At 62.3% G+C, this 13,307-nt stretch overlaps 1 protein-coding gene across 6 annotated transcripts in view; it reads right to left on the bottom strand.

Moving 5' to 3' along the window:
• Positions 1 to 807: 807 nt before the first annotated feature.
• Positions 808 to 13,307, bottom strand: part of SLC25A47 (solute carrier family 25 member 47) — an 18,608-nt gene continuing 6,108 nt past the window's right edge. For 2 of the 6 annotated variants that reach the window (XM_069559769.1, XM_069559770.1), the window contains exons 2-8: positions 8,115 to 8,355; positions 6,459 to 6,602; positions 4,201 to 4,244; positions 3,832 to 3,903; positions 3,023 to 3,205; positions 1,911 to 2,229; positions 808 to 1,661 (exon numbers count right to left, since the gene is read on the bottom strand). In XM_069559769.1, the coding sequence (XP_069415870.1) occupies positions 1,381 to 1,661; positions 1,911 to 2,229; positions 3,023 to 3,205; positions 3,832 to 3,903; positions 4,201 to 4,244; positions 6,459 to 6,486 (927 nt within the window). In that variant the 5' untranslated portion in view covers positions 6,487 to 6,602; positions 8,115 to 8,355 and the 3' untranslated portion in view covers positions 808 to 1,380. Of the gene's footprint in view, positions 1,662 to 1,910; positions 2,230 to 3,022; positions 3,206 to 3,831; positions 3,904 to 4,200; positions 4,245 to 6,458; positions 6,603 to 7,594; positions 7,676 to 8,114; positions 8,356 to 9,980; positions 10,080 to 13,307 lie in introns of those variants that run through there. The other 4 variants (XM_069559767.1, XM_069559773.1, XM_069559772.1 and 1 more) reach the window with 4 other exon arrangements.

Genomic DNA, 13,307 nt, shown 5'->3' with positions numbered 1-13,307 from the left:
GGATAAGTGACCAGACGGTGAGCGGGGGCCCAGCGGAGCAGAGCAGGCGAGACCTTCCCGCAGCCTAGAGCAGGCAGGGAGAGCTTCCTGGAGGAAGTGCCATCTGGGACCTGCAGTCGTCCAGGCAGAGGGGGGAGAGGTGCCCCCATAGAGAGCACAGGGCGTAAGCAAATGCCTGGGTCTTGGGACAGGAAAGGCCAGAGGAGGGTCCACCCACATTTTCTGGGAACAGGAAAGAGTTTTCCGTTCAGCCAGAACTCTGGATGTCCTTCAGTCCAAAGTCACGGTCAAGGCTGGTGTCCAAATGAGTGAGTGTCCAGGCAGGAGTCGCCTGGCTTTACCAGAGGGCTGCTTCAGTGGGCACCTGGCCGTTCATGCTGGACCATCCCTGGAAGCCACATGGTGCCCGAGAGAGGGCTGGGATCTCAAGTGCCGGTGTGAGGTCCCCCATCCTCCCTGCCGTGTGGCCTTGGGCAGGCCTGGCTCCCCTTCTGAGCCGTCGTGATGACCTGCCTGAGGACCCAGCAGTGCTGAGGATACACAGACCGCCTCCCCTGCAGGCCCCAGTCTTAACTCAGAAAGCGGGTGGGTTTGGGACAAGGTGGAGGGGTGAGGAGAACCGGCTTCATGCTGTGGCGGGCTCCTCGCACAGACCTGGGGAGTCGGGGGGAGCTTGGCTGGGCATCCATGCACCGTCCGCCTGGTGGGTGCCCCGGCCACTCAGGTGGCGGGGGCCTTGGCCTCTGACAACCAGCTGACAATGGGGAAAACCAGTCACCAGTTCCACAGACCACAGAGCAACATGCCTGAGCAGCCTGAGAAAAATGTTTTATTAGCAACAGCTGCCCGCTGAGTCCTGGCTCTGCAGACAGAACAAGGGGGACCAGACCTCACACAAAGCTCCCGGGGCTGCCTGGTGCAGGGACCAAGCAGGCGGGCGCCCGACGGCTGTGCCTGGGTCCCAGGCCTGAAGGGCAGCCCGCACAGCAGGGAAAGCTGGCTGAGGAGGGGTGGGGTCCAGGAGTGGGTGTCAGGCGGACGCAGGGGCGCCCTGAGGACACGGGGCGGCGGGGAGAGGCTGGAAGGGAAGCCGGGGATGGCCCCACCAACCAAATGCACAGATGGCCCCAAACCAACACATCCTTATCCCCGCCCCTTTCTGGCTTTGACCCTCAGGTCAACCGGGCCGTGGCCGGGCGGGTCCCCGGACCTCCCCTCGTGGCCCGCCGCCGGGCGGGGAGGCCCTGGCCGTGCTAGGGGGTAGTAGCCCCCTGGGTCCAGACCCTCGCACTCCCCTCCGCCACCTCTAGCTCCTGCAGGGGCCCCTGGGAGCTCTTGGCAGGTTGGCGCCGCCCCCCCAGGGTGGTTGCAGGGCACCAGCTATGTGAGCAGGCCCCGCGTGAGCCTCAGCACGGCCTCGTAAGCCACGAACACCACCATGTTGACGGGGAAGGCACGGCAGCAGTTGAGCAGCAGCCCCTTGAAGAGCACGCGCGGCCCCTCCTCCCGAACGCTGGTCAGCACGCAGTGCAGGAGGCCGCGGTACTGCTGGCGGCCCTGACCGTCCGCCTGCAGGCGCGCCTTGATCACGTCCATGGGGGTGGCCACAGCCCAGGCCAGTGCCCCGGCACAGCCACCGGCCACCAGCACGCCCGAGACATCTGCGGGGTGAGCGTACGGGCGCCTTGGTTAGAAGCCGCGCCAGGGAGACTGGGCAGGGTGGGGCAGGCACCCGGGGCAGGGCCTGTTCTGACCCGTCTTGGGGGCCACAAGCATCCCACCTGGGGGCCCTGGGGCCAGCGTGGCCTCAACCCGTCTCCTCTCCAGGCTGCAGTGCCGGCTGGGCTGACCAGCCCCCTGCATACCCTAACCTGCACCGTCCAGGGCCCCAGCCACCGCCCCCCACTCACCTGGCCGGCCTTGGCCGGCGGGAGTCAGCCACTCACAGAGGATGGCGTACGAGAGAAAGTAGGTGGCAAAGGAGTGCCCGTCCCGGAAGAGCAGGGCCGAGCTGCCCCTGTAGAGGCCGCGCAGCCCCTCCTCCCGAGCTATCGTGGCCAGGCAGTGCAGCGGCCCGTGGAACCTGGGCCCGGGGAGTGGACCCGCGGGGGGCACGGGGCAGGTGGGAGGCACGGCCGAGGGTACCGAAGGCCCCGAGGCTGAGGGCCGCCGCTGAGTCTGCGTCTGCAGGCGGACCTTAGCCACCTCGGTGGGTGAGGTCAGGAACACCTGGGGGAGGGAGGCACGGTGAGGAGGCAGCGCCACCTGGGAGCCCTGCCCCGGGGCTCCCTTAGCCTCCATGGCCCACAGTGCTCTCCAAGGGAGCGTGAGCCCCCGGAAGCCCCGTGCTGGCCCACGGGCCACGGTGGGGCGGGCGTGAAGCTGGCTCTGCCCACCTGGCTGGAGCCAGCCCTTCCTTCAGCTGCGCATCCCCGCCAACAGAGCGCCCGCCACACAGTAGGTGTCGGGTCAGTGTGACTCCAGTTCATGCAAGTTCAGTCACACCATCCATCCGTTCGTGACTGCCGCTGCTCAGTCATCCCTGACGCTTTGAGACCCCACGGACTGTAGCCCGCCAGGCTCCTCTGTCCATGGGATTCTCCAGGCAAGAATACTGGAGTGGGTTGCCATTTCCTCCTCCAGGGGATCTTCCTGACCCAGGGATCGACATATTAATGTGTTATTTAACTAAGGTTAAGAGTAATGCAACACTTAATGTGAGCACCGACAATACTGACATACATTAATAACATAGGATTGTTTTACTCATACTGTTGGCTGCCATCTCGTGGGTGCTCCCACCGGTTAGCCCCCCGGGCTGGGGGCTTCACATGTGTGACCTCAGCACACCTCTTACAGATGAAGAGACAGAAGCTCAGGCCCCCTAGCCTGCCCTCGGTTACCGAGGCAGCTGCATCCTCAGCCACAGCACCACCACCACCACCACCACCCCACCCCCCCGCCTCCATCCACCTCCCCTCCGCTGGGGTCCCCCAGACCGCCTCTCCCCGCCCCTACTCACGCGGACGAGGCCAGAGGCAAACCCCGAGAGCGTGATGTCGGTCTTAGCAGGCTTGGCGTCGGCACTGCCGTAGCGGACCCGGCAGATGTGCGTGAGGCAGTGGTGGTAGGTGCCGAAGGACACGGACGAGACCAGGGACACGGTGCACACGGGCAGCGAGAGGCCCCTGTAGAAGCCCCGCACCTGGCCGCAGGGGCAGAGGCCTCAAGTCAGCAGTGGGGCAGGCGGGATGGCTGCCCTTGGGGCCCCTGGACCAAGGAGCCGGCTCTCACCTCACCCCCCCCACCCCCCGCCGTGGGACCTCAGCATGATGGCCTCAGTTTCCTCAGCTGTACAATGGGGCTTGTAACACCCTGGAGGCCAGGCCCCCCCGGGGGCTGTTGTGACGATAGTGGTGCCGAATTAGCAGCGTGGCCACTGCCCTTTCTCTTTCGCTCCCCTCCAGCCGGCACCGATTCCCAAGTTCACTTTGGCAAGTGTCCCTGAGACCCCTCCTCCAGATGGGCTCTGAGCTGGACCCCTGATGACTCTACCCAGCATTCTTTGGAGGGGTGCCCTGCCTGGTGGGTCCTCCCCTGAGCTTTGAAGTCCCCAGATGCCCCCTCCAGACCCTCTCCTGGAGGCAGGAACTCACTCTGAGCGCCTCCTATGTGCCAGAACCCCAGCTCTCATCCTCAGAGGAATCCAGGGGGCTGGTACAGCTATTCCCATTTGGAAGGCTCAGAGAGGAGCTCAGGATTGCCAGGCTGGCTGGTGAGTGGCAGCCCCGGAGTCCACCCACCTACCCATGACCCTGGCCCCAGGCCTACCCGCTCTCGGTGATACGTGTCCCGGACGCAGTCCCAGATGCCCGTGTACTTGGCCTCTGTCTGGATCCTGACCTGTGGGAGAAGTGGGCTTCAGGAAGGGGTTGCTCCAGGCCTGGGGCGAGGTCAGCAGGCCCCGGGGAAGGGCAAGAGCCAATCCCTGATGGTCACAGCCGTGCTGTGGGCAGAGCAGTGACAGTGACCCCCTTTAAGGTGAGCGACCTGAGTCTCAGCAGGGAAACGGGAACGCTGATGGTCCTGAGTACACAGGGGAGGTAGAGGGCAGAGACAGGGTCTGACCAGCAGGCTAGAAAGTTCTTCTGGCCATAGATGGGGACCTAAGCCCAGGCAGGGGTCTGGCAATGACCGTACCTTCACCGTGTCCAGGGGGTAGCCCACAGCAACACCGCAGACACCTGTCAGAAAACCAGGGGGGCCAGTGAGGGGAGCAGGAGGCTGAGCCGCCTCAGCGAGGGAGGGCCCCTGACCACGCTCCTGCAGAGAGACCCTCACCGGGCTCTTCTTGTCCACACCACATCTCAACAGAGGGGGAGCACGACCCCCATTTTACAGATGAGCAAACTGAGGCTCAGAAGGGTAACGTGATGTCAGCCAGGCTGCCAGTGGTCTCTCCTTCCGAGTCTTGGCCCCCTGGACCCTCCTTCTGAGAGGCAAGGGTGCTCCACGGCCTCCCCTCCGGCATCACGTTCCGGAAGAATTGGTCCATTTGCTGGGCCCTGTCTCCTAGCCAGGCTGAGCTCACGCTCAAGCCTCAGTCTGTGAAGGGTCTGTCTGCAAGCAGGAGGCCAGTGCACCTCACAGCTGCGGGGGGTGACAGGGAGCACAGCCCAGGCAGAGGCTGGGGGCGGAGAAAGCCTGGGGCACCAGGCCTCCAAGAGGGATTGCTGGAAGCATAGGTTTGCATGAAACGGAGTAGAACTCGAGTCTTCCCGGACCAGGGCTCTCTGCCTCCTGCCACGAGGACAGGTGCCACCTTCTTTCCCTTTCTCCTCTCCTAACACCGGGGTCTCCAGGTCCAAGCCCCTGGCACTACCACACGGAAGACAGAGAGTGGGCAGGTCCCTGGGGTTTCATCCTGGGAGGGGGGCTCAGTGAAGGCCACCTGAAAACAGTAAGATGTGTGGGGGCTGTGCCCTATTTCTTATGTATCCCAGGACTCTAAATATGCATGCGTGAAATAATGAAGCGAATGAATGAACAAGTGAAGGAACAGAAAGAGTGAAGCCGAAACAATGACTCACTGACTTGAGAATTACCTTCCTCGACCCTTGCACGTGGGCTTCCCAGGTGGCTCAGTGGTAAAGAACAGGCCTGCCATGCAGGAGACGTGGCAGGAACCACGGGTTCAACCCTTGGGTTGGAAAGGTCCCGTGGGGAAGAAAAAATGGCAGGCCACTCGTGCCTGGGAAATCCCATGGACAGAGGAGCCCGGCGGGGTACAGTCCATGGGGTTGCAAACAGTCAGACACAACTGAATGACTAAGCATGCACGCAGGCACAGCCCTTACGTATACCACACCAAACTCCTACTCATCCATCAAAACCCTGCCACACCATCACCTCCTCTAAGGAGCCTTCCCTGACCCCCATACTCAGGGCTGCCCCTGTGCCAGAAAACATGTTGGTCACATGGCTGTCGCAGGGCTTTGCTGCAATCCAGAACTCGAGTTCCTCAAGGAAAAGGCCCAGGTCTGCCTCCCCATGTCCCAGAGCCAGGCACAGAGAGCAGGAGCCCTTTCCACCCAGGCCTTCCCAGGGCCCTGGTGTGAAGATGTGGGACTCGGGAGGCCTTCCTGCTGTGAGATCCGGGGCAGGTCAAGCCCTGGCTCCTTAGGGAGCTGATGACCAGGGAAACCTCAGGCCTGGCTCCCCGCGGGAACGTCAGACAGCCCACTGGTAAGGCTGGGCCCCGGGTCATTCCCATTTCAGCACTGCCCACCCCTTCTGAAGAGAACACCCCACGCTATTCCTAGAAGTATTGATGAGCAGCCCCTGCCGTTTCACAAGAGGACAGAGGTCAAGGGCGCCTCACCCAAAATAGCCTGTGCAAGCCACTGGGAGGAGCAGATCCCCTTCCTGGATGTGGCTTTCACAACAGCCTTCTCTCCAGAGGTGAAAATGGGCTGGTGGGGACGGGCCCACGGGTGCACACAGCCAGGGAGCCAAGGGGCTCATCCGGGACCCTCCCCCACCACACCTCTGCCCTCGCCGTCGGTCCCCACCGCCCACCCTCTCCTGGAGTCTCTCGTCCCATCCTTCTCCATGCGCATGGCTCCCAGCCTCCCCCTGGCCAGGCGGAGAGACCATCCACCCTCTGCACCCCCACCCCTGCCCGCCCCTCAGCCTCCAGGCCGAGACCCCCAGGCCGGAGCAGAGTCACCCCCACCCAGCTCCTCCTGGGCTCTGGGCCACCTGCCCCGTCATCTACGGGAAAAACTCCTCTCTCCTCCCAGCACCCGTGGCCCCCCCGCCAGGCACCGGCCACTTCATGGAGGCCTCAAACCTCACTGCTGGCCCGGGGCGGAGCACCCCCTTCCAGCTCCCTCACCCCACCCAGTTCCCCCGGGGGGCAACGGCCCCCTCTGAGGCCCCACGGTGCCCACTCTTACCTCCAATGGCTCCAGCAACAAAATCCATGGACAGCGCAGGTGGCGGGGAAGGCGCAGGGGTCAGGCTGCGTGAGAGGTCGGTCTGGTGCCACCACCAGGGCGGCTTCCGAAGCTGCCCGCTGGCTCCTCGCAGACCTTAAATACCTGCGGTGGGGGCAGGGACAGGAAGCAGAGCTTGCTGACCAGCGGCCCCAGAGGCAAAGGCCACACCAGGCCGCAGGCGGGTCAATGCCCACCTGGACTCCCTCCCACCTACCCCAAAGGACCCTTGTCCCAGTGCCCTCAGGATCCAGGTGTCGGGAAGTAAGTGAAAGGCCATGGGTGACATCAGATTCAGAAAGTATGATCACTACTCCCACCACCTGCAGGCCTGGGTTTCAGACCACCCCCTGTGGAGGCTCTGATGGCCCCCACCTCTAAAACTCAAGCTCAGCCCTTATCCATCCCTGGGCCTCCCTGACTCCCCTGGAGTTGCTCCTGCCCGGGTAACCATCAATGCTCCCTCACTTATTCATTCAATAAACACTCTCTGAGTTGAGGCTGCGCTCAGGCAGCCCAGTCCCATCCCCAGGGAGCTCCAGGTAGCAGGGAGGGAGTGGAGGATGACGGGCCACCAATGACAAAGCCTCAGGGAGGCTGGCCAGGGCCCTCCTGTGAGCAGCCTAGCCACAGGCTAAGGTCTCCTCCACGTCCTTCGTACCACCCTGGGCCCAAATCCCTTTGCTGCTTCCACATCCACCTCCATGTGCCCAGGAATACAGCCAGATCCAACTCTGAGTCCCCAGCACCCAGCACGGATCCAGCTCTGAGCAGGGCTCGCTGAGCAAGGGGACCAGGGACCAGGGCCCCCGACCTTGCCTCCAACCAAATCAGGGTACTCCTAAAGGGGAAGCCACTCCAGTAAGAGGCTGCTCACTGGGAACCACAGTAAAGGATGGTGACCTCTCCCTGGCTGTGCCCCCGTCGTTAGTTAACCTAGCCCTCCTCCTTCACTGTCTCAGGGCGTCCTTGTTACAGCCCCAGGAGGAGGCAGGGCTGATGGTCCCATTTTACAGATGAAGCCAGTGAGGCCCAGAAAAAGGACTCATCCAGGGCCATGCAGGCAGCAGGGCCGGATTTGATCACCAGATACTTACCCAACCAGCTCCTCTCTGATGCCGCAGGCCAGGCCCTGAGACCCATGGGCCCTGCCCTCATGACTCACCCCCCCATGTGACACCGGAACACAGCCCTTCATGGACACTGAAGTTCAGGGAGGCTGTGCACTTGCCCAGGGTCATACATGGTGTGTATTCTGCCAACCTGGAAGCTGGCAGGACCGGGAGAGTTGTTGACACGGCAGCCCCCAGGCAGCCCCCTCCAGGCAGCCCTGGGGCAGGGGTCATGTGTGGACCGCAGGCTGACCCTGAGCAGGTCACACTGACATGGGGGAGCCCCGCATCCCGCCCAGGAGTTTGTGGGGTGGGTGGGGGACACAGGCTGGCAGTGGCCGCTGCCACGACAGAGGACAAAGGGCAAGAGGCAGCCCGTCCAAGGCCGGTCCTGAGGCCAACCTTGACCTTTGGAGAGATGCAGGCCAGCATCCGGTTAGGAGCCAGGCTGCCGCCCTCAGATCCCAGCCCCAAGACCTCGGGAGAGCCCTCGACTCCTCCATACCTCCATCTCTGCCTCCACGAGAGGAGGACAGCACGCGCGTTGCGTCAGGGACCACTCGGGGCACGCTCCGGGTGTGTCCCTGGGGGAGTGGCTGGCAAACCGTGCAGGCTGTTAGTAGGAGCGCAGGTTCCGGAAGGAGGGAGCGGACAGGCCTGTTCTGAGCAGGCCACGTCCAGCTGGGACACTACACTGCAGAGGCCAGTCCTTCAGATGGTGAGGGAACTTGAGGCATGCGGTCTAACTGAAGAAACAGGGAGCGGTCGAATCCCATGTTTCCTGCAGAATGTTGGCCCGGGCACCCGAGCCAGAGCCCAGGGACCGCCCTGGGCACCTTTCCCCTGCACCCTGCATCCTCTGAGGCACCCAGTCCTGAGGGCAACCCCTTGACATTCACGTTCAGATCCACCCCCTCTACCCACCTGCACAGCCCCCAGCTTGGCCTCCCAACAGCCCACCCTGCCCATGCCCCCCACCCATGCCCCCACCATGCCCCCAACCATCCCTCCAACCATCCCCACAACCACCCCCCAACCATCCCCCAACCACCCCCAACCACCCCCCAACCATACCCCACAAACATGCCCCTCAAACATGCCCCTCACCATCCCCCCATCCCCCAACCACCCCCAACCACCCCCCAACCACCCCCCTAACCACCTCCCAACCATACCCCCCACCATCCCCCAATCACCCTCGCAACCAACCCCTAACCACCCCCAACCACACCCCAACCATCCACCCAACCATACCCCCCAACCACCCCCCTAACCACCTCCCAACCATACCCCCCACCATCCCCCAATCACCCTCGCAACCAACCCCTAACCACCCCCAACCACACCCCAACCATCCACCCAACCATACCCCCCAACCACACCCCCAACCACCCCCCTAACCACCTCCCAACCATACCCCCCACCATCCCCCAATCACCCTCGCAGCCAACCCCTAACCACCCCCAACCACACCCCAACCATCCACCCAACCATACCCCCCAACCACACCCCCAACCACCCCCCAACCATACCCCACAAACATGCCCCTCACCATCCCCCCATCCCCCAACCACCCCCATCCACCCTCCCAACCACCCCCAACCACCCCCCAACCATACCCCCCAATCACTCCCCCAACCACACCCCCAACCACCCTCCCAACCACCCCCCTAACCACCTCCCAACCATACCCCCCACCATCCCCCAACCACCCCCTCAACCACCCCCTAACCACCCAACTATACCCCCAACCACCCCCCACCATCGCCCCAATCACCCTCCCAACCAACCCCTAACCACCCCCCAACCACACCCCAACCATCCACCCAACCATACCCCCCAATCATACCCCCAACCACCCTCACAACCACCCCCCTAACCACCCCCCAACCATACCCTCAACCATACCCCCAACCACACCCCAACAACCCCCAACCATACCCCCAACCACCCCCCAACCATATCCCCAACCATACCCCAACCACCCCCCAGCCATACCCCCAACCATACCCCCAACCACCCTCTCAACCACCCCACTAACCACCCCCCAACCATACCCTCAACCACCCCCTAACCACCCCCCAAACATACCCCCAACCACACCCCAACCACCCCCCAGCCATACCCCCCAACCATACCCCCAACCACCCCCCAACCACGCCCCCACCGTCCCCCCAAACCACACTCCCCAACCATACCCCTAACCACACCCCCATCCATACCCCCAAACACCTCCCAACCATGCCCCCAACCATCCCAACCACCCCCCAACTATCCCCCCAATCATCCCAAGAATCCCCCCAACCACCCCAACCCCCCCAGCCATCCCCCAACTACCCCCCGCCCGTACCTCCCCCCACGCCACACACACTTTGTGCCTACTGCATGCCACATCCTAGGCACCAGGCCACTTCCATAAACACAGCAGTAAACACAGGCAAAAGTCCCTTCCTTGTGGATCTTATGATTCGGGGGAGGAGACAGACAACCAACACAAAAAATAATCTAAATAATGAGCCTGCCAGAGAGCAGCCTGTGCCAGTCAGAGTCAGAGCCGGCGGGGCTGGGATGGGGCTGTGAGGGCAGCCCTGGAGGCGGCGTTTCAGACGAGCGTGCTTTCTCGGTCACTGTCGCCAAGTTTCACGCACCCTTTGCCTCCTGAACAAACGTGTCCAAGCTACCTTCGCCTCCTCACTGTAAAGGCTGCCCCGTGCAGGTCTGAACATGCCCCTAGCTCCAAGCTGCTGACAGGCAGGGCTGTGCTGCATCTGTCTCTGAGCCCACAGTGCCCGGCCCGCGGTGGGCACCCTGGGGGGAAGTGGATGAATAAATGCGTGAAAAAAATGAGTCAGTGAGTGGATGGGTGGATGGACAGACAGATGGTCAGAAGGGCTGACGGACAGAACGACAGACAGAGGATGGGAACGTGGATGGATGGGTGGGTGGGTAGATGCTGGATGATGGCTGGACAGACAGATGGATGAGCCCAGGGCAGAGTCATCTGCTGGCACCTGACCCAGGACACAGCAAGGAAGCCCCCTGGTGGCAGGTGGGCAGGGGTTTGGGCTCAGGAGGGGTTGTGGCTCAACCCCCGCATGGTTTGGGGAAGACACTGGGCAGCCGGCTCAGCCTGGACTTGGCTCCTGGCTCCACCCCTCCCAGCTGTGTGCCCTTGGGCCAGTGGTGCGAGCTTTCTGAGTCTTGCGTGCATGGCAGGAGTCAGAGCCCAGGGCACCTGCTGGGGCCACCCCGAAGGGTCACTGTTCCAAGCAGCAAGGTCGGCTTTTCGCTTTCGGCTTCCTCCTCCAACAGCAGGGCCTCACCCCGCGCGGCCCCAGGAGGCCCAAAGGAGGAGTTCTGAGCTATCCTGTAGGGGGAAACAGACAGGGCACAGATACCAGGGGCCCCCGGGACAAGGGGAAGCGGGGCACAGGCCTCACCGGACATGGTGGTGGGGGTTGGGGGGCAGCTGCAGGCCGAGGTGGTGCGGAGGAACCTGATATCCTAAAAGGCATGCTTATGCTTTATAACAAGAGGGATAACTTCAAGTTACTAACAAGACAGCCAGACCAAAGAGACGCAGCCGGCATTGAGGCTAAGGCCCTGCCTCCTGGCAGGACGCAGGCAGACACCTCTTTTTTCACTATTTTGTGACTTGCTGCCTTTCCTTCTCAACCCGTCTGGGATGCCGTGCACCTGGGGACTCACTCCCCCTGTGCGTCCACAGTGCCCGTGGGGTGGACCAGGAGGCTGAGCCAGGCTGCCTGGGCATGGCCCTCACCCTGAGGGTCTCTCTGTGAGGTCCCCTGGGGACTTAGTATCCTTGTCTGTAAAATGGCAGCTCTGTTGCCATCCCCCCGTAAGGCTCTGGGAGGTCTAAAGGGTCAGCAGGCCCTGGGGTCCTGGAGCCACACCTGTAGCTCTGAGTATCATCGTTACGGGATTTCACGGGAGGCCCAGGGGTTAAGACTCCCTACGCAGGGTGGGCACAGGTTCTATCCCTGCTTAGGAAACGACCATCCCACATGCCGCATGGCGCAACCGAAATGAATAAATATCACTGTTACGACGTAACTTGCAGGTGATGTCAAGAACAGGCAAGTGGGATACGCCTGTAAAATACAGAAAGTGCTCTAGGAATTATGCTTCGAGGTCTTTGTGTTTCAGTGGGTATGTTCTCAGAGCGGAGTTCTCTGGGTCAAACACCCCTGAATGATTCACATCTGTTTACTTCTTTTTGGCTGGCCTGGGTCTTTGCTGTTGAGCCCAGGCTTTCTCTAGTTGCGGCCTAGTAGGGGCGGCTCTCTCCGTGGGTGGCTTCTCTTGTTGCAGGGCACCGGCTCCAGGCACACAGGCTCCGTAGGTGTGGCTCACGGGCTTACTGCCCTGTGGCATGCGGGATCTTCCTGGACCAGGAACCTAACTCGGGTCCCCTGCATTGGCAGGCAGATTCTTAGCCACTAGACCACCAGGGAAATCCACCTGAACTATTTTTACCTATCATGCACTTTACCATTTTGGCAGGATTTGGAAGGGAAGGGGTGGGGGCAGTGGGACTTCCAGGCAATGAGTCCAGAGTGGGACACTGGGCCAGCTCCAGAGCGGGGCATTTCCAGAAAATGAGGCTCCTTGGCAAGACTTGGATGAGTTCAGGAGACTCCGGAGTCTTCCTGGCTCACTCTGTGACACTCTAAGCCTCCGTCTCTTCATCTGTAAAATGGGACAGGAGACCAATTTATACACTCAGGGGCTTGGCGCCTGCCACGCTCTACCTGCATCCCACAACCCCCCACTGGGTGCTGCAGACCACACAGCCACAGGCGGGAGCTGAGGCTGCACCCACCTTCAGGTGGGGGAGCATCTCTGGGGTGTGACTGGTTTGCAAGGTGGATGACCGCCCACCTCAGACCTCCCAGACACCCTGGCCTCCCTCTGACATCCTGAGGGGTTAGGGCCCTGGCTCCCAGGGTCTCAGGGTCACAAAGCATATAACAGGGCGTCCCCAGCCTGTGCCTCCACTGGGGCAACGGGGCCAACAGGAAGGGCTGCCCTCAGCTCCCCCGCCCCCATGCCCCCCAGGAGCAGTGTCTTCATCTCTGAGCTCAGCACAGAGCTCCAGGCCCCTGGAGCCATCCCCGTGTTACAGACGAGGACACCGCAGGCCAGAGAGCAGCAGTGACAATTAGGGGAAGACCTGGAATTTGAGCCCAGCGCTGCCACAGGGGCCACTGATTAACATGACCCCGAGACTCAGTTTTCCTATCTGCAAACAGGGACGACAGCCACCTGAAGCAGGGCTAACGCAGGTAAGGACTGTGGGGGCTCCCCGGCACTGGTCGTCTGACGGAGCAGAAGCGACCCTTGGAGTGCCAGCCAGCAGCCTCAGGCCTGGGCCAGCGGTCAGGTGCCTCCAGCCCTGCCCTGTCCCCATGCACTCCCTGGCCTGTCTCTTCCGTTCCCAGATGCCCAAGCCGTAACCTAAGCCCTTCCAGTTACTTCGTGCAGCCCCTCCTGTTTTCCAGGCCCCTGTGACCCCTTCAGCGATGCACAGGAGGCATCCTGGGGGCCCACTGGCTGGGAGGTTCTCCCCAGGACAAGGTAACCTCTGACACCACGAGACCCAAGGCCCCGGAGGGTGGAACTGAGGAATGAGGCTCTGGTCAAGGCAGGGCCCAAGGCCTATCCGACCTGCTGATCT

The sequence above is a fragment of the Ovis canadensis genome, chromosome 18 (genome assembly GCF_042477335.2).
Source record: "Ovis canadensis isolate MfBH-ARS-UI-01 breed Bighorn chromosome 18, ARS-UI_OviCan_v2, whole genome shotgun sequence".
NCBI lineage: Eukaryota > Metazoa > Chordata > Mammalia > Artiodactyla > Bovidae > Ovis > Ovis canadensis.
The sequence above is the reverse complement of the archived record's forward strand: the minus strand, read 5'-3'. Positions and strand labels throughout refer to the sequence as shown.